General features: G+C 37.1%; 2 protein-coding genes across 3 annotated transcripts in view; one reads left to right on the top strand and one right to left on the bottom strand.

Annotated features, from left to right (window-relative positions):
* cftr (CF transmembrane conductance regulator) overlaps window positions 1-10175 on the top strand; it is a 33735-nt gene extending 23560 nt beyond the window's left edge. Inside the window, exons 15-27 of the mRNA XM_059506505.1 lie at window positions 77-214; window positions 635-672; window positions 812-1092; window positions 1179-1258; window positions 1750-1900; window positions 4347-4574; window positions 4860-4960; window positions 5323-5550; window positions 7130-7285; window positions 7362-7451; window positions 8452-8624; window positions 8715-8820; window positions 9442-10175. Coding sequence (XP_059362488.1) covers window positions 77-214; window positions 635-672; window positions 812-1092; window positions 1179-1258; window positions 1750-1900; window positions 4347-4574; window positions 4860-4960; window positions 5323-5550; window positions 7130-7285; window positions 7362-7451; window positions 8452-8624; window positions 8715-8820; window positions 9442-9654 — 1983 coding nt within the window. The 3' untranslated portion in view covers window positions 9655-10175. The remainder of the gene's footprint in view (window positions 1-76; window positions 215-634; window positions 673-811; window positions 1093-1178; window positions 1259-1749; window positions 1901-4346; window positions 4575-4859; window positions 4961-5322; window positions 5551-7129; window positions 7286-7361; window positions 7452-8451; window positions 8625-8714; window positions 8821-9441) is intronic.
* A 186-nt stretch (window positions 10176-10361) lies between these two features.
* Window positions 10362-21110, bottom strand: part of LOC132101491 (cortactin-binding protein 2-like) — a 56195-nt gene continuing 45446 nt past the window's right edge. For both annotated transcript variants that reach the window (XM_059506503.1, XM_059506504.1), the window contains exons 11-23: window positions 19944-20039; window positions 18222-18301; window positions 17714-17800; window positions 16587-16686; window positions 15907-16062; window positions 15649-15830; window positions 14686-14864; window positions 14092-14297; window positions 13825-14007; window positions 13664-13715; window positions 13473-13584; window positions 12516-12932; window positions 10362-11473 (exon numbers count right to left, since the gene is read on the bottom strand). In XM_059506503.1, coding sequence (XP_059362486.1) covers window positions 12774-12932; window positions 13473-13584; window positions 13664-13715; window positions 13825-14007; window positions 14092-14297; window positions 14686-14864; window positions 15649-15830; window positions 15907-16062; window positions 16587-16686; window positions 17714-17800; window positions 18222-18301; window positions 19944-20039 — 1592 coding nt within the window. In that variant the 3' untranslated portion in view covers window positions 10362-11473; window positions 12516-12773. The remainder of the gene's footprint in view (window positions 11474-12515; window positions 12933-13472; window positions 13585-13663; window positions 13716-13824; window positions 14008-14091; window positions 14298-14685; window positions 14865-15648; window positions 15831-15906; window positions 16063-16586; window positions 16687-17713; window positions 17801-18221; window positions 18302-19943; window positions 20040-21110) is intronic.

Here is a 21110-nt window from a genome sequence, read left to right as displayed (position 1 = left end):
TAAGTAAATCATGGGGTAATTTTCATTTTTGGATGGACTATCACTTTAACTTCATCTGATTTGCTTCTCTTTGCAGGCATGCTTAGTTGATGAAATAGATGAAAAAGAGGAGGTATTTGAAACAACAAAGTGGAACACATACGTCAGATATGTGTCAAATAATAAAAGCCTTCTGTATGTCCTGATCTTCATCTTCCTTATTGCTGCAATTGAGGTAATCTTAATTATTTGTGCATGTATTCATAAATTGTATGCTGACGTGAATAGTTTGAGATTATTAAGATTTTTTTTTTTTCATTTTATTTAGCAAAGATGCATTAAATTTATCAGTAAAGAGTTTTACATGGTTACAATAGATTCAATTTCAAATTAAATCTGTTTATTTCTATTCATCAAAGAATCCTTTAAAAAATTAAGCTTTGCCATCACAGATATAGAATACATTTTACAATATAATACAATAAAAAAAAATTCATTTAAATTGTAATAATATTTCACAATATTTGTATTTAATAAATGCAGACTTGGTGAGCATTAGAGACTTCTTTCAAAAACATAAAAAATCTTACAGACCCCAAACCTTTGACAAGTAGTGTACATCTAGATTTACTAACCTTAATTCTTCTGTTTTTAGGTTGCAGGATCGGTAGCAGGGATTTTTCTGATAACTGAGTAAGTGTTTTTTCTTATCTCATTTTCCAGTGATCTCTTCTGGGCTAAACTAAACTCTTTCTTTGTCAAGCATTCTTCAGTAATAGTCTGGAATGTATTTGAATCAATCCACAAAATACTTCATTTTTTTTGGATATAGTGAACTTTGGAAAGAAGAGCACCAACGAGTTGAGCCAAATATGACAAAGTACTCCAATATGTCTTTACCTGGAAAAAACTATGCCATCACTGTGACTCAGACAAGCAGCTATTACATTCTCTACATCTACGTGGCGACGTCAGAGAGCCTCCTCGCGATGGGATTTTTTCGGGGTCTTCCGTTTGTGCACACTATGATCACAATCTCCAAGAAACTGCACCAGAAGATGCTGCATGCTGTACTCAGTGCACCCATGTCTGTGCTCAATACCATGAAGACAGGTCAGCGTTATCAAAAGCTGAAATTAGTAGTAGTAAACCTTATTTCCACATGTCCTGTTTCTGACTTTAATACATAACTTTTGCAGGCCGAATCATGAATAGGTTCACCAAAGACATGGCCACCATAGATGACATGCTTCCTCTCCTCATGTTTGACTTTGTCCAGGTTTGAGCCTCCTTTGATAAACCTTTATTGACAAAAGCCATGAATAGATGGGTAGATGAATTTCGATTTAGTGCAGCATTACTCACTTTTGCCTTTGCCTTCATTTATTTGATAAAAAATATAGTAAAAACTGTCATATTGTGCAATATTATTTACATAATAATTTATTAAATAATCATGGTATTATTTTATTTCAAAATATGATAAATATATAATAAAAAGTAATTTATTCATGTGATGGTAAAGCTGAATTTTCAGCAGCCATCGCTCAAGTTTTCATTGTGACAAGATCTTTCAAAAATTATTCTAATATGCCGATTTGGCGCCAAGAAACATTTGTGCTAGATTTTTTTACCAACATTTTTGATGAGTAGAAAGTTTGAAATAACAGCATTTATTTGAAATGGAAATCTTTTGTAATGTTAAAAAAGTCATAAATGACTTGAAATAAAAGCAGAACAGAGTCTAAACTTAGCTTTTTTCCCTAACAGTTGACTGTGGTGGTGGTTGGATGTATTCTTGTGGTGTCCATTGTACGGCCGTACATATTTCTCGCAGCAACTCCCCTGGTTATTATTTTCATTGTGATGAGGAAGTACTTTCTCCGAACGGGTCAACAGCTTAAACAGCTGGAGACAGAAGGTAAGGCCAGAAAATGTGTGCATTCTTTGCATGCAATTGTTAGATATGTCTTTGCAATTGGCAAAGGCATTCCTGACGCACTCGGCGTGCTGGTGTGTGGCTTGCTGCCAGGGACGAAAAGGCCAGTTAGACAAGGCATTGGTGGGAGGTCAGTGTTAGGTCCAAAAACAGGGGAGGAGCAGAGGATGGATGAGTCAACCAGAAAGAGAAAATGATATTTCAGAGGAAGTGGCATGGACGGGAGGTCAGAGCTTTGTCTCTCGACCAATCATATGTGGTCTGTTATATCTTTGAATAAGGACGACTCATTTCTGTTGGTCTCTCTGAAACTCAGACAGGAAGAAAACTCATGTTAGCTTCAGTTGATGACGTTCTTCCTTCTGTCAGCATGTCCAGGGCCACCGAGAAAGCTAGCTAGGGCTTTCCGTACTTTGTAATACTGGGTTAGCAAAAAACCCGACCAGGGATTTCCTCTGCTGCTATCCTGATATCATTCACTCATCTTCCACAACTGATGGGCAACAAGCTTCATGGCGGGGATCCCAGAAAACTGCGCAATCCTATTGTTTTTCAAACAAGGGGAGCTAAAGGCATTGTGTTTTCTATAGAAAGGCAAAGGAATGTTGCAAGGAAAGACTTGTTGAATGAGAAAAATGTGATGATTTAATATCATGTGTAGCTGAACTTGTAGACTAGTTCATTTTGTTGATGAAGTCACCTGAAGGCCAAAGGACAGAGGGCAGGACTTTTATTTCTTCCTTCCTCTTCCTGATCCCTTCTGCTGTTGGAAATGTGTGGCACAGATGATGGCAAAATACAAACGCTCAATATTGACAGTTAAAAGTAGTAGGTGACCATATATATGTGTGTGTGTGTGTGTGTATATATATATATATATATATATATATATATATATATATATAATATATATACATATAAATGTTACAAAATATATGTAGGTTTGATTGTATATTTCATTTTTACATTGAAGACTATCCAGTGCTATTTTACATTTAATTATTTGGTTTCTGTACCTTGACACCTACAAACTTGAAAAAAACTTAAACGTTGTGTAAATAGCACAAATAAATAAAAATAAACAAACATACAAATTAAACAATTTCAAACAGGGCCCACTGGTACAACCTTCACCGGGGCCCCGCTGACCTCAGCTACAGCTCTGCTCACGCCTGTTTCACACATACTCCGTCTGCAGTGCGTATGCAGTCCGTGTGCATTGCGTATGTTGTGCAGCACGGACTCTATGTGCTTTTACACAATACGCATTTGCAGTTCGCTACTCGGTACGTAACCGATCGCTGCACTGCAGCAGAAGCAACGCTCCTGGAACGCAACTGGAATCCGTTAACATGTGTGCGTAAAAAAATATGCAATGCATACGCACTGCAGACAGAGTATGTGTGAAACAGGCATAAGGTTGTTTGCACCTTGTGCAATGTGGAATTAGTTTACAGCTTTTTCAAGCACTTTGTGATGCATTTTGGAAACAGGAGATGAGCCCCTTTTCTAATGCACCACCTAGCTTGATAAACCCCTTCTCAAAGATTTACTGTTTGTCAATTTTATTTGGGTAACACACATATTCTGAATGCCTTCGGCAGAATTCGAATGAGCCATTTTAATCTAGATTAATCTAGATTTATCTAGATTAATTTCAAGATCACAGTGAGATTAATCTAGATTAAAAAAATTAATCTATAGATTCACACACACACAAAAATAATTTCCCAGAATGCATTGCTTATGTTGAATTTCTGTGTTCAATTTCATACTGATACTCAAACATTACTGTTTAAAATGTAAAAGGCTTTTACAAAAATTGGAAAACAGGCTTTTATGCTCAGGCAGCCTGCCTAAATTCAAAAATGTATTCTTGTGATGTAAAGCTGAATTTTCAGCAAAATTTACTTTGTCTTCAGCATCACAAGATCCTCAATAAATCTTTCTAAAATGCTGATTTGCTTTTCAAGAAACATTTTTATTATTATAAATTTTGAAAACAGTTGCTTAATATTTTTGTGGAAACTGATAAAAAAAAATTTCCCCCAGAATTCTTTGATGAATAGAAAGTTCAAACGGTTCAAACATTCAAACATTTACAGGAAATAGAATTGTTTTTTAGCATTAAACTGAAAATGCCTTTACTGTCACTTTTGATCTATTTAATTTGTAGTTGCTGAATAACATATTGACAATTAACAATCATAAATTCTTAATCTTTTATATAGAGATGGGTGGTGTCAAGCTCCAAAATTACAACACCAAAAAACTCATTCTAAAAGTGTCCAATAGACCAAAAATGACATTTGATTTAGGCACTACATGGAGGAATACACTGAATGACTCTTTTGCATTGTTTGTCACACAAAGCTATCTTATTTCTTCAGAGGACTTAAAATTGAATATACACTGTTGTCATCTTCAGCTCGTAGCCCCATTTTCTCCCACCTCATCATCTCGCTGAAGGGTTTGTGGACCATCAGGGCCTTTGAGCGGCAGGCCTACTTTGAGAACCTGTTCCACAAGACCCTCAACACCCACACGGCCACCTGGTTCCTTTACCTGTCGACCCTGCGATGGTTCCTCTTCCGCTCCGACATCATCTTTGTGTTCTTTTTCACACTGACCGCCTGGATTGCGGTAGGAACCAACCGTAAGAGCGCTTCTCCATCTGTATCTATGCAAGAGTGAACGAAGTGAACAATAGAGCACGTAGAGTGAGCGGATGCCACTGTTTATTTGACTGTTCTCTGTGGGTCCAAAAAGTCAATGAACGCTTGATTTAGTGGGTTTTACAGACAATTGGTTTTATTAAGAGGTAATTGCGAGCAGTGCTTGGAAAATGCCTTTGAAGTGTAGAAGTGAGGTCACTGTGAGCAACCTGTGATGTTTATACTTGCTTGTTGGTGCAAGTGAATGTGTGTACGTTATTCCACAGAGGATAAACCGGGTGAGATTGGTATCATCATATGCCTTGCAATGCTCATTCTAGGCACCTTCCAGTGGTGTGTTGCCACCAGCATTGCGGTAGATGGAATGGTACGTGCCTTTTTTTTATCATTTTCCTCCCTGAAAACTGCATGTTTTTCAACTGCAGAAGTTGTCCTGTTCTGTAATGCTGTTGAAAATATTGTTTGAGTAAGTGAGCAACACTAACGGAGCTTATCAAGGCGCAGAACATTTTGTTTGACCCTATCAAGAGAATAGTTACAATCACACTGATACACATTTATACAGTAGTGCCGCTTTATTTTTGCCACATGGTGTAACTGTGTGCGCATTTGTATTTGCACACACAAACACAGAGGCTAAGCATCATTTAAAGGCTAAATAAACCACATGCAGCTTAGACCTCAGTGGACCTGATTACATCATAGCTCTTCTAATCCTTCTTCCTCCAGATGCGTTCTGTTGACCGGGTTTTTAAGTTCATTGACTTGCCGCCTGAGACGCCCAAACCGGACAAAAGCAAATGCTCGGATCTGATTATTGAGAACGGCGATGCACAGGCCGACTCAAGCTGGCCCAACCGTGGTCAGATCGATGTGCAGAATTTAACAGTCAAATACACAGAAGGGGGTCACGCTGTCCTCAAGAACCTCTCCTTTACTGTGGAGGGCAGACAGAGGGTATGTACAAGCAACTGCTCCTTAAAATAACATTCAAACATTAAATAGTTTCAGAAAAATTCATGCTAACATGCAAACCTTTCATCAAATTGTGAATTTTTTTAAAAGTGTTTCACAGCATGACATTACAATGGAGTATGGTTTCAATTCTGCTAGGTTTTAAACAGTGGGGTCTAAAACTCCAATGCTATTAGTTAAAATGTCTAAAGGGTCGTGAACTACCTTTATTTTGTTTTTTTGTACTGTTCTCTGAGGTCCAGTTGTAATGTTTTTTACATCATAATTTAGAAGTAACAGGTTATTTACTGTCCTTGTTCTGACCCCCTGTTAGGAAGGCTCTGTTTGAATAGGCGTGGCTGATCGTAGACTCGAAAGTAAACGCCCACTGCTATGATTGGCTAACAGTTTGTGTATGTTTGACAGCCTACATCCTTTCTGGATGGATGCTGCTGTTTTAGGTTAAAAACACAAAAATACTCAGTACATATCAAACAAATTGTAATAACTGATAGTGATCATATGATCTAAACAGTTACATCATCTTTTAGTTTTAATCTTTCTACAGTGAATTGTTCTTTGTTTGTAAATGAATCCGTGGTAAAATGAAGTGAACAAAGGACCATGTTTTTACTGACGCGGTCTGGAACCTCATTAAAAATAAAGTTAATCAAATAAATTTAATAAAAAATATGTATGTTTATGTATAGACCTGTGTTTGCCACTCTTGTCAATTACCTACTATGTGCGTGAATCGGTGGGTGGGGCAACAGGCAGTGATGTAGAAGCAGGTGTTGATCTTCTTCTGCGGAGGCGGGGTTAGCCACATTATTACGTCATGAAGTGGCACATTTCACAAGCTGTCATTTTGCCAGAACGGCCTCAATATATTCAGTTTTAAGACTAACGAATGTTTTGAATTCTGAAATATACAAAATGTTTTTATAGCACATAACCTCTTACTGTATAAAAGATCAAGGGAATTTTAATTTCTCAGTTTATGACCACTTTCATTTTTTTTCATTACAAATTGTATTCTCAGCAAGTATCACATTTATATATATATATATATATATATCTTGAAAAACTTTATTTCCAGGTCTAGATTATATTTTCTATCCCAAAGCTTTAATTTGTGGATTTTTGGTTTGTAGTGCTTCACAAAGTAGAAATACAGTAACTACACCAACACTATCAATTTGATTTTGATATCAATTTTCATAGATCTTTTTCTAAATCTAAGTCACAGAACTTGATTTTAATCAACTTGATTTTTTGAAATTCAGTTTGACAACATTACTGAATTTTGCCTTTGTAGAACAATGTACTGTATGTGCAGCATACAGTATAGCAGATTAGCTAAAGGAGCAGAAATGAGCTAAGTGAGTCCCATGTCTTTTTCACACTCATTTCTGTGAGTTCTGTGATGCATACTGTGAGAACTCCACATGGAGAAGGGCTTCTAGTTCAAGCTTCTAACAGAATATGTTACATGTATTGCTGAAGATGTACTGCTATAGCATGTAAATATGTTCCCAGATTCATTTTTTTGTGTGAAATTTGATCATGTGATCTTTTTCAGGTGGGTATCTTGGGCCGAACAGGTTCTGGGAAGAGTTCTCTGTTCAATGCTCTCTTGAAGCTGGTTTACACAGATGGTGATATCTCCATCGACGGGGTCAACTGGAGCAAAATGCCGCTTCAGAAGTGGAGGAAAGCCTTTGGTGTAGTGCCTCAGGTAACAGCTTTCATCCTCACTCTTCATAACATCTCCCAATATATTTTTGTAAATATATCCTTCCACACCCCCACAGAAAGTCTTCATCTTTACGGGACCATTCCGCATGAACCTAGACCCTTACGGTTGCCATAGTGATGAGGAGCTGTGGCGGGTCACAGAGGAGGTGGGTGTCTCCAGAGCAAATGATCAATGACTGAGAGGTCAAGTGGTTTGATGACCCTTTTTTCTAGAGTTATTCAAAGAAACTGGAAAAGCATTGTCTCTGCTGCTGAGACTATGGCAACACTTTATTTGCCACTAAGCAGTTAAGGGTGAAGGGTGTAATTTAAGTTTCAAACAAACTGGGTTGCCCTTCCTCAAACACACACCACTGGTTAATTTTGTCATGCTGGAACATGATTCCACTCGTAAAGTAAAATGATTTAAAATAGTAGACAGCACATTTTTAAATAGTCAAATCACAATAAAATAAAGTCACATAATAATAAATAACATTATTAATAAATAAAAACAATAACAAAAGTAATCATTTTTATAACAGAATCACCATCAAGGTTAAGTGATTATATTAAATGCAACATTTCAGTCATGCAATCTTTCACAGTTATTTAAAAACATTTTTGAAATGAAGGTTGGATGACTGAAGCTACGGTAGTGTGTGTAATTATTTTTCTTAGTTATGAGTTATCTTATGCACCTACCTTCCAATTTTTTGGTTGTGTGAGGTTTCCTATTTGTTGTTTATAAAACAAGTGAGCTTTTCTAAAGCAAAACATGAGGTCATCTGGATATGCGTTATGAACAATTATATGCTAACCCTCCAAATGCTGTCATGTCAGGCACAGAAATGACACACTTCTTTTTGTTCTCGTTCTTAATTTATAATTTTCAAAAATGATCAAAAATCATACAAAATGAGTCAAGTGATCAAAAACATAAAAAGTTTTATTTTAGAAATTATTTAGGCCTAAAATAAAAAGTGAATTCTAGTAGTAATATACAAGTGACCATACAATACGACTATTATGAATGATCAGCATAGCAATCCTTATGAATCATGTAGTGAATTGCATGTATGTCCTGTTCACCTCTTGTAAAATGCATAGACAATTTGCTGAAAGTATTTGCTTGATTTACAGTTATTTCTGTGTTCATGTGTGAAGGTTGGTCTCAAGACAGTGATTGAGCAGTTTCCAGATAAACTGGACTTCCAGCTGGAATACGGAGGTTATGTACTGAGTAACGGCCACAAACAGCTCATATGTCTGGCTCGCTCCATTCTCAGCGGAGCCCGCATCCTCCTCCTGGATGAGCCTAGTGCCCACCTCGATCCAATGTGAGTCCGACACCACTGGCTGTTAAGCACAATTACAATGAATTTACATCACAGTAAATAATGGTGGCTGTGCTTTGTCTTTGGTTTCAGAACAATAAAGGTGTTAAAGAGGACATTACGACAGTCTTTCTCCACATGCACTATATTACTGTCTGAACACAAAGTAGAACCGCTGCTCGAGTGCCAGTCTTTCTTGGTAAGGCTCTTGCACTACCTCTCTTCCATCCTCCAAAGGGATAGTTCACCCAAAAATGTACATTCTGTCATTAATTACTCACTCTCATGTTGTTCCAGACACGTAAAGACCCTTTATTTGTTTTCATCTTCAGAAAACAAATAAAGATACAGAAATCCGAGAGCTTTCTGACCCTCCATAGACCCTCCCAAATTTAAGCCCTTCTGAAATCAAAACAAAGACTTTCTTGTACCATTTAAGACTTTTTTTGACCTATGAACTAATTTTTTTTAAATGCCTTTGTCTGCACGCCACTCTCTTCACTGCACTGCTCTACTGAGCTGACCTTGATGTGCTCGATATAAATTTGATTTTATTAAAAAATGGCTTTTGCCATTTATTTAATTATGTCAAAACGGCTTCACGGACCAGTTTCGGACCGGATTCGGCCAGTTGGCAACCTCTACACTAAAGACTAGAGTAATGGCTGCTCAAACATCAGGGGCCTCATTTATAAAATGTAGCACAGAAAACCATCCAAAATTTGATCTTACGATCATCTCTCAAATATGCATATTTGTAGCTTCAGCAGAGCTAAAAATATATTTTTCAAAGTTTGTCCATGACTGATCTCTGTTGCAGATGATGGACAAAGGTCAAGTAAAGACCTATGATTCCATTCAGAAGCTGCTGAATGAGACGAGTCACCTAAAGCAGGCCATAAGCCCAGCGGAGCGCCTCAAACTCTTCCCTCGCCGGAACTCCAGCATGCGCACCCCTCAGTCCAAACTCAGCTCTGTTACGCAGACACTGCAGGAGGAGGCCGAGGACAATATCCAAGACACTCGTCTCTGACCGCCTCAAACTGGAATTCATACAGAAACAATCAAGCTTACAATGGTCTCCAAATGGTACATAATATTGGATGACCTATCATGAGAACATTTGACATTTATTATGAAAAAGATATTAAGACATTTTTTTCTTAATGTCACAAGAGGTACTCAATGTCCTCTCAGAATGGGACACAGTGAGGCCAGGAATAACTGAACACTGTAAAACAAATTGTATAATGTCACTTTTATGATTTATCTCCTTTCTTTTTTATTTGATCAAATCAAATGTATTATTCCCTTATTTTTCTTGGAACATTTAATTTATTAAGTTAACGCGTGACCAACATCTGCCGTCCTTTGAAAGCGCAGCAAAATGGGATCATGTGAATCATGTAAATGGCAAAACAATTTCTCTATTTTCTCATTTCTTTGGGCATATCATGGAATTGGGAAAGGCACAAACAATACCAATGATTATTTTAAATTGTAAATATATATAAAATACTTTTCTGTGAAACACATATATTTTTCAAGACCGTGCTTCTCTCATTTTTTTCTGTGTGGTCACCAGGAATGACCTCATTCCACTCTTATCTTGTGTTATAGTGGGAAGCTTCAGAGGAGAGGACAGAAACATAGCTGGTGGTGATAAATGATTCGGTTTCAAACAAACACAGTGTTAGCATTAGCTGTGTGGTGAAAGAAAAGCCAAGCACTGAGGTGATGTCTAGGATAGTGCATTTTTAATTGTTGTTCTTGGAGGAAACAGGACAATTTCTCTGAACCTCATCCAATAACTATAATACATTTAAACATTAGAGGTCGACTATAATCTCTTCTGTACATATGAACAATACTGACTTAAAAATAATACTTGTTTATTCTAAATGTTCAATATTGAAGACAGACAAAAAGTTAATGCGCGCTGCTTCCGATTTCATAGTTGGGTTTCACAAAGTCAAAGTTCAAGCCAGTCACTGAGCACGCATGAGAGTAATTGGAAATACTAATTATGGCTTAACAGACAAAAAAAAAAATATCCTGTGTTCGCGATGGCGGTACTTATTGCCACATTCAGATTATTTGGAAACGGGTGAAAAAATATGAACCAAAATTTAACTATTACAAACAATATATACAGTTTTCACTTTCCCTTCAAATTCCTCCAACGTACAAGCGCAATAACACACACACACACACACACACTAATCTATACAACATTTAAGTTCCCAGTTCTTATTTACACATATTTGGTAAAACCCTGATTTTCGACAGTTTTTAAAACTCACCTTTCACTTATTTAAACATAAAATACGATTGATTGAAAATACTAAAGAGCAAAAACACCACCAGCTCTTACTTTGATCCAAAACATTTGACCTAAAAGGCAAATTGTAAAATGTTCAAGCAGCCTTTCTCCTGTTAGTTCATTGTACTTTTTTTCCTCAGAGTTCTTTACTTAAACAGTTGAATATATTAAAACTATGGTCCCAAAATACAAAATGTAATATAGTGTAACAAGTATGGACAACATGTACAAATACTAAAATGCTGCCAGTAACATAACAGACTGAGGGCAAAGGGAGGGCATTGGGAGGTGTCTATCAACGGTTACTGTAGCTTTCATTACAGTTGGGGTCCAGGAACCACATGTCTTCTTGTGAGAAGTTGGTTCTGTTGTTATGGGATGGGGGCTGCCTTGCTCTGCTGCTCGTGGAGGCTCTGCTAGGGCTGCTGCTGCTGGAGGTGTTACCCTGCTGAGCCCCTCTGCTGCTGGGGATGGGCAGATGCGATCTGGGCCTTGTCAGTCGCCGAGGAGAAGTGTGACCACTGTCAATCTTTTCAAAGAAAAATCAATATACAAAAAAAACAAAACATTTTTAACAAACAAGTGGAGAATGCACCTTACACGTGTGCTATGTTACAAAAACTAGCAAGCGACCTATAGGCAACATTTTAAGCCAAATCCAAGATAGTGGTTGAGATGAGAGAAATGCAGATTATGAATAACCATATTTCATTCAATACTGTGGATAAATAAAGTATAATTACTAAAAAAGATATTATTTAACCTAATATTTGAGTGAACTACATATTTGTGGTTTATAATAACATCATGCTTTTAGCTTTGCAACATACCCATGTCAAACTCCATCGGTATCAATTGTGTAAAAGCGCTCGCCCACTTTTTTAGCTGCTCTGCTTGTAGATATTTTTTCTATTCATTTTTTCCCATGGGGATTTTAAAAAGTCTTCATTAAGGCGTTGTAAGCCATGAATCAAAAAGACAACAAAGCTGCAAGACTGTATACTTATATAGCATATTTTTCTGACTATAAGTAGCAGCTGTCCAAAAATACGTCATGAAGATGAAAAAAAAACATATATAAGTCGCACTGGACTATAAGTCGCATTTATTTAGAACCAAGAGAAAACATTACCATCTCCAGCCGCGAGAGGGCGCTCTATGTTTTCATTGTAGACTACAGGAGCACTGAGCAGCATAGAGCGCCCTCTCGCGGCTGTAGATGGTAATGTTTTCTCTTGGTTCATGTCTCTTAGTTCATTTCTCTTGGTTCATGTCAAATTAATTTTGATAAATAAGTCGCACCTGACTATAAGTCGCAGGACCAGCCAAACTATGAAAAAAAAGTGCGACTTATAGTCCGGAAAATACGGTATATATATATAGTTTTGTTAGTATACCATAAAGAGTGCTTTTTTTCATTGTCTTATTGTTGGAGATTTCTTTGCAGAATTATGAGTAATACACCTTTTCACCAGAAATTCTGCTGTTAAACGTTAAAAATAAATAAAAAAATTATATATATATAAAAAGTTAAAATAATGTGGGTTGATGGCTTCAACAAAAGCATATACCATTTATTGACAACCTTGTAAGTTCACAGTAGGTAGACACAGACAGTAGTCTGTCATAGCATATAAGTTGTTTCCCTATGAAGAAAATGAACAGGATGTTTACTTCCAGAACCTGGCTATGCTCTATTTGTTCACTATGTGTAAAACATTCCAAATCATTTATTGATGAGGCTACATGACATGTAAGGAAGTTCCCTTAGAATGCAGCTATCTATGTAGGTGGCTCAGTAGGCTTTGGAACAGAGCCATAGTGTTTTATCAAAGACTTGCCTTCTGTGGTGGAGGATGGGTCATATCCACAGCGCACTCTGTTGTAACAGGGTGCGTTTGGGGCTGCGTGACCTTGGCATCACTCCTCCGAGGAGTGGGTGGAATCGAGTCTGGAAGCATGATGAAGTCCTCTTTAAAAAGAGCAATCTGTACCAGGTAAAAGAGGAAATGAACACTGCTCGTCAATTCCTAGAAACTGCAAGGCCATGTGCTATAAACTGTGCCAGACTGTGTAGCCTGAACAGAAAGTCTCTAGGAGAAGAACAAGCTGTTTTTTTGTTTGATTTGTTTTTCTGAAGTTTGCACCGACTAAATCTGAGACTAGAGGTTTAAACCATTGCTTTTTAATGTATATGTCAAATTAACAAATACTGATAATAACAATTTTTGGCAGAAATGTGAGTGGTGCATGCACTGTATTTGCAAAAATGCTTCTTGAGCAGCCATTTCTGAAGGATCACGTGACACTGAAGACTGGAGTGATGGCTTCTAAAAATTCCCCTTTGCCATCACAGGAATAAACTACATTTCAAAATATATTAAAATAGAAAGCATTTATTTAAAACTGTAACAGTGCTTCTGCATTTTTGATTAAATAAATGCCACTGGTGTGAGCATACACTAAAAACTATTTTACCAACCCCAAGCTTTTGAACAGTTGTATGTGTGATCATTAATGTCTACTACCTTGCTTATGTCTGGCTCAGATTTGCTGGAGCACATGGTCTGGAGTTCTCTGATGAGATCCGTCTCATCATCAGAGCAGAGTGACAGACCCACAGTAACTCCTTCATCGAGTCTGTAGGAACATACATAATCATTGACTAACACTGCCATCTGCTGGTAGTTCATACATATTCCCACATAAAAAAACACACCTTGCATGATTGACATTTGTCATTGAGTGAGCGCTTGAATTGGCCAGAGATCCTGTATAATAAGAACAGATTATTCTGAGAATTTCTATCAACAGTAGCTTGTTGCAGTAGCAGAACTGCATAGGTATACTGCAAAATCAAAGCCATCAGTTACACCTCACCTTCTCTTAAAGAGCAGCTAGAGCTCCTCCCAGAGGCGGGGCTTACTTTCTTCCTTGGACAAGTATTGGCTCGTCTCCAAGCGCCATTATCATGTCCTTTTCTGCCACCTGTCCTATACGCAGAGCCAATGGTGGAAATAGGGAAACATCCTCCCTGGAACTCTGGTAAGAATCTGTCAATCTCTAACCACACAAAGAGAAAAAGAGTGTATAACTAGAGTGTAGTTATATTAGTGGCAACTTGATTTGGTTTTGATGGTGCTGTACCTGTTCTGGACAGCGGGCAGCCCTGCAGCACAGCCTTATTCAGCAGGATATTGAGAGCTGCTTTGACTACCGCCCTCTGACCTGGGCTCAGACCTCTGTTGTTGGGAAAGCGTCGCTGCGAGGGAGAGAGCTTGGCTGTTACTCTAGATATAACAGCATCCTCGACCCGTGGAACTATCACTGCGTTCCAAAGCCTCGCCAACCACCTAAACACAGACACATGGACCAGTATTAACAAATAACACTGCCTCTCATAGGAAATAATACAATAATCAATTACATTAAATAAAAAACAAAGTTGAACTCAGTTTAAAGTTTCATTCAGATTCATGTACTGTCAAAAATATCAAGATTTCAATACTCATATTCTGCAGTATCGATACCAGCTGCACTCTCACTTCTCTCCAACACTGAGTTGACACACACCACACTGTATTTCAATATTTAAATTTTAAATAGGTATACTATATAGTCATTTGCACTGTGTTTCAGAGCTTTCACTATAATCATTTACAAGTATGCAGCACATGATTACTGAAGTATGAGTTTTGAAGTTAGAAATTCCAGTATTGTGAATACACTAGACTGACGTACTTGGGAATAGCTTGGGTCTGTTCTGGATTCACAGGGCAGGAGAGGAAGATATAGGGTCCCAACAAGGCCTCTGAGGTCCCGAGACGTGACAGGCAGGCGTTGAGCTGGTGCCACACTGAGCACACCCAAGAAAGCGATTTGTGGACAGGATCATCAGCGGTCCAGCACCGGCCCTGAGCCTGAGCAGCCACAGAGAAACTCAACTGAAGAGATGCAAATCTATATTTTGTTTTGCAATCATCACCAAAGTTATTCTAAACAATGTACTGAACAAATAGATGCAAAGCACCACAGAATCATCATTAAAGGGATCTTTTAATCTTTAATCTACTTTAGGCTTCATGACAGTTTGTGAAAGATATAACAAGTAGCTGACTTGTAAATTAATTTTTCAATTAACGATGAAGTTATAAGCTTACTGACCCTCAGAAGAGAAGACATTGTTGAATAAAGTTGTTCTTTTTGTTTTCTTTGCGCACAAAAAGTATTCTTGTGCAGTTGAACCACTGATGTCACATGGACTAGTCCTTACTACCTTTCTGGGCCTTGAACATGGTAGTTGCGTTGCTGTCTATGTAGAGTCAAAAAGTTTGGATTTCAACAAAAATATTTTCATTTGTGTTCTGAAGATGAACGAAGGTCTTACGGGTTTGGAACGACATGAGGGTGATTCATTAATGACAGAATTTGTTTTATTTTTTATTTTTATAAGTCCCAGTCTCCATTGTTATAATAACAGAACAGAATTGAAACTTATTCTTTAACAATTAGATATCGAAAAGAAAACAAATGAAACTGATTTTGTTGTGCAGTCTAAATGTTTATTTGAATGATTGAGCAGTCACATGGCAAACTTTGCTCTAAACTACACTAAATATACTAAACTATCTCAACTAAATTTAGAACTGAATGTTTATTCTGGTGGTCTTCCCTGCAGCTCATTAGATAATAAGCAGGGCTGACCTTGTGGAGGAGTTTTCTGCGTAGATGACGTCCCAGCATGCCATTGAGGGGCTCAGTGTCCCAGCGCAGCTGAACCCAGCGGAAGTGCTGCTGTAATCGTAGCTCAGCTCCCTGTAGGCGTGGCTTGGCCAGTGTGCCAATCAAAAAACTCCCTTCACGGAAATAGTAAAGCCCATCCTGACCTGGCCATCAGAAAAGAGTTGAACTGAAATGCTCTAACTGTTCCAACTCTGCTGCATCTGCAGGGATGAGTCTCACCATGGTTGACAGAGAGGGAATAGACAGATCCTCGGTTCTCCAGGGCTTCGCACAGGTCTCCCAGGAGGTGGCTGAGAGAGTGGGCTCTCTGCAGACCCTCCAAAACCACCACAACACAACACCCAGCGCTGCCTTCATGCAGAGACACCAGGAACCCTGATAACACAACACAACACCAGACAAACCACGAAAATTAAAACGTGTGATTATTCAAGGAAAATCACTGGTTCAACACAAAAATCAAGGTTGCAGTGATTCACTTACAATGAAAGTGAATGAAGCCAGTGTGTGGAGGATTTAAAAGGAAAAATTTAAAGAACATTATTTTTAATACAATTCTATATATATTTTATAAAATAGTCATCATTTTATAGTAGATTAGTAAGTGTTTTTTCACAATCATGTTAACGTTTTATGGGAATATTACTGAAAGTGTGAATATTTTTGGACATCTATGTATTTGCCACATTCACTTCTAGTTTATTTTTATAAGGTACAGGCCAAAAATCATCATAGACTGTCAGAGAATAATAACTCAAAGTCATTTCCAAACATTTCAGATTTCGATCTTGTTTTTAGGGGTCTACTTCAGTAGCTTCTTCCTTTGCTCCTTTGCCTACATGGTCACCTGAGAAATGTGACTCCTTGACAGAGCGCTGCATGATTGAAGAGGCTCTTACCACAGTTGATGAAGATCTCCAGCAGGTGCTCTTTTGATAGACCCTCGTCTACCTCCACCCTGACGACATCACAGCCAGTCCCCTGGGCCTCCTGTCTGTGCTGCAAACACACATAAACACACAACAGGTGCATCAGAAACATCATGACCAGTACCGATGGATGCCCACAATACATGAGACAAACGAGACACACTAATCATTCAAAATTCTTTTGAAAGCAGCACATTACTGCAATTTATTCAGAGATTTAGTTCATGTATATCATACTTATTTTTAAATCTGTGACATTCAACATGAAATCAGATCGGACTGTGCTTTCTTAATACACCGTCCCTCCCTACATTTTTTATACACTAGTGTTCAAAAATTAGGGGTTAGTAAGATTTTTTTTTTATTGTATTAAAAAAAGTCGCTTATGCTCACCAATAACTTTTATTTGGTAGAAAACACAGTAAAAACAGTAATACTGCGAAATACTATAACAATTTAAAATAACAGTTTTCTATTTTAAAATGTTATTTATTCCTGTGATGGCCAAACTGGATTTTCAGCAGCCATTACTCCAGTCTTCAGTGTAACATGATCTTTCAGAAAACATTCAAATATCGATAACATTGATTTGCACAGTATTTTAGTTTTTTTAATTAGCATCAACACTGAAATTAGTTGCACTGCTTTTTTATTTTTTATCGTGATGCTTTTCTTTCAGGATTCTTTGATGAACAGAAAGTTCAAAAGAAAAGCATTTATTTAAAAAAGTTCAAAAGAAAAGCATTTATTTAAATATATATAAGTTCATACATTTATTTCTATGTTTCTTTTTTGTACACTATAAATGTCTTACTGTCACCTTTCTTTAATTAAATGCCTTCTTGCTGAATACAAATTAATTTCTTTTAAAAAAACGATCTGAATAGACTATAAATAGAATAGAAAAGACTCTAAACTGAATAGAACTGAATATATTTAATTACATTTCAGAAATGTATCAGTGTACAATGTACATTATGTTTGAAGCTTTATTGTATTTAGACCTCCTCAAATCTTCAGTTTTAAATGTAAAAAAATGCATACTTATTCATCCACAGAGTTAAAAACGAGTATTTAAAACACTTAATAATAGTTACCTTGATATAATGAGAGATCTGGTTGGCGATGTAATCCTGAAAGCTGCCCTCCAGCCCGTGGAAGATGACATTATGGTACTGTTCCACCTGACCACAAGCAAAAACACAGAGTTCATCAAAATGCACTACCATCAACACTGGTAAATATCATGAACAGCACATGTATTATTCATTTAGACCAGCTTAATTTTATCATTCGTGCCAAATATTTTATGTATGTATGCCTTTTTGGAGGCTCGATTTCTCAAGTGTGTCTTGGAGGGTGTTTTGCTGTCTTAAGTTACTGCTTGTTGCACTGCATGTATCTTCTATTACAACATTTTAAAACACAAATAGTATCTGTTGCCCCAAGGTGCCAAACTGGTGGTGGAGGCTCAAAGAATGTTGTATTAATCCCATGATATTATAAGGCCTTGTTTCTCTCAGCACTCTTTATCCAAACTTTAAAGATTATCCAGAGAAACTCAGACATGCTACAAACTCAGATGCAGAAAGTGAGTCAGCGTACCAGGCGGACATAGTTCTGCAGCAGCTGTAGAGGGATCAGGGAGTCGTACGTCATCTCATCCAGAGTGCACTCTGACAGGCCTGACAGAAAGCAAAATCATAGCAGCCATGAGCCATAAATCAAACCTACCCAGTATATCAAGAGCACACTGAGGCCATGGTAGATCAGGAGATCTGTGTCAAATTGATTGGAGCAAGGGCTACACAGAGTTGTTTTGACGTGCAGTCGTATGAGATGGAATATTCTGGAGCCTGGCTAACATCAGGGTCATGTGATGAAGGGGAGCACAGTGTGGCTATTCATTAAAGCGAGGAAACCCAAGAGATCTACTGATTCTTTCTATCACAGAAGAGTATATCTTCTTCTTTACCAAGAGAATCTCTTACACACAATGTGATACATTTTACTGTATTTTCCGGACTATAAGTCGCACTTTTTTTCATAGTTTGGCTGGTCCTGCGACTTATAGTAAGGTGCGACTTATTTATCAAATTAATTTGACATGAACCAAGAGAAATGAACCAAGAGATATGAACCAATAGAAAACATTACCATCTACAGCCGCGAGAGGGCGCTCTATGCTGCTCAGTGCTCCTGTAGCCTACACTGAAGACATAGAGCGCCCTCTCGCGGCTGTAGACGGTAATGTTTTCTCTTAGTTCTTGGTTCTAAATAAAAGAGACTTATAGTCCAGTGCGACTTATATATGTTTTTTTCCTCATCATGACGTATTTTTGATCTGATGTGACTTATACTCAGGTGCAACTTATAGTCCGAAAAATACGGTACTTGACAATAAGGTTCAATATGTTAATATTAGTTAATGCATTACATATTAGGAACTATAACCAATACTGTTACTCCATTTATTAATATAATTTAAAAGAAATTATAATTAAAAGAAAACAAGTAGATATAATTAAATATATATTTCTTAATTATTATCGATATTGAAATTAGCTCTGCTGCATTCCCCCCCCCCTTTTTTTTTGGAAATTGTGATGCCTTTATCATCATTTATTTAAATATAAAAAATTTTTTTTTACATTTCTTCAATTGATTTTTTGTAACACCATAAATGTATTACTGTCCCCTTTCATCAGTTAAATGCATTCTAGCTGAATAAAAATATTAATTTCTTGAAAAAAAAAACTGATTCTAAACTGAATAGTACTGCATGCATTTGAATAAATTTCATAAATGTATCAATGAATGAAAATAGAAAATATATAGAATAGATAGAGATAGTGTTAGAGGGTCAAGTTATTTTTTTTTATAATTATTAAAATAACAAGTACATAGAATGAAAAAAGAATAGGAAAAGAATAGGGTTTATAGGAATTGGGTTTTGTATGATTTTTTGGTTACACTTCATTTTAAGATGTTATTATTACAGTGTAGTTACACATTTAAGTACTGAGTATGTTAATTAACTACATTTACTTACTATATGGTTAGGGTTAGGATAAGGGTCACTAATTATGCATAATTAATTGTTATTATAATAGCAAGTACATGTAATGTATAGTGTTACCATTTTTTTTTCATGTTTTTATATGCATCTTATTCCCACCAAGGCTGCAATTATTTCATATTTATTCAAAAATTCAAAGCATTTAAAAATATAGTAAAAGCAATGCAATTTTGAAATATTATTACATTTTTAAAAAGCTATTTGAAAGTAGTGGAAGTAGTGTGAAACAGGCCTTAGTTTGAAGAGACCTTTAAGATGTATGGTAATACGCTGACAAAAACGCTTCCGAACGAGGTCCCAAGGAGACTGAGGCAGCTCCTGCCCTGGCAACCATACAGCATCCCCTGAAATACACATGCATAAAGATAACAGTTTAACTAGAGGATTCAAGAGAGGTACAGCGGCTAGATTTATGTGTCCGCCTATGGTGAAAGACATGGATGTGTAATCCTAACTGACATTGGAGCAGTTTTCATCAACAGTAGTCCTGTATGTCAAACTTGAGCCATGATAAATCAGCTTTTATCCTGCAAATCCTCTTCTCTCACTCTTTCGTGTCTGTCAGTCTCCTCATGTTTTGTGTCAGGAATAGTAGATAGTCATCACGTTGCTCTCTGTAGGCCAAATCGCTTCATTTTGACATCTGCTCTTGGTGTTTGGAAACATCTTGTCTTAAGGGAGGAGTTGAGTGTAAACAAAAAAAGAAGTGGTGAGAGAAAGAGTGCAACGGGAGAGGGAGAAGGCCAGAGGGGTGTAAGAGATAGGTGAGAACTTGGAGAAGGCTAGTTTATTTTCAGCAGCCCTGCATGACAACCCTCGGGTCGAGCCAAGTTCAGTTAGGCCTCTATCCCACGTCCTTCCCTACCAACACCCAACACAAGAGCCATTTTAACCTCACGCTCACTAGAGCCAGTGTCAGCATAACTACTAAAGAGCCTACAGATGTAAATAATAGCATTTGTGTGGATGTGTGTGTGGTGCTGTGTTCTATATTCAGAAGTTTTATAATCACAAATTATACTAGTTACAGTTATATTTGATATTTATAACATAGTGGGCTTTTTGGTCATCTCTTTTTTTTTCATCTATGACAACAGCAGTATAAAATTGCTGAGGTGGGGAAATTAAAACTTGAACAGTGACCAAGGGCAATTCAGGAAGAGCTGCAGCTGTTCAGGAGGCTGGGGCAATCTAAGAATAGCCACTGCAAACATGTCTCTACGCTACAGGTTGCATTTAAAAGAAATCATGACATAATCATGGCTGCTTCTGCACTGTACATCCAAATATGTGAGTGAAAGGGTGAAGAAATGTCTAGGTCATATTTAATGTCAAAATAAATTCATTTAAAAAAAAAATGCTGTTTAGGACCATTCACATTTTTTTTTTTTTTTTTGCATTGTGATATGACAAAT

Source organism: Carassius carassius, chromosome 23 (genome assembly GCF_963082965.1).
Source record: "Carassius carassius chromosome 23, fCarCar2.1, whole genome shotgun sequence".
NCBI classification, from domain to species: Eukaryota; Metazoa; Chordata; class Actinopteri; order Cypriniformes; family Cyprinidae; genus Carassius; species Carassius carassius.
This window is presented reverse-complemented; position numbering and strand designations above follow the sequence as displayed.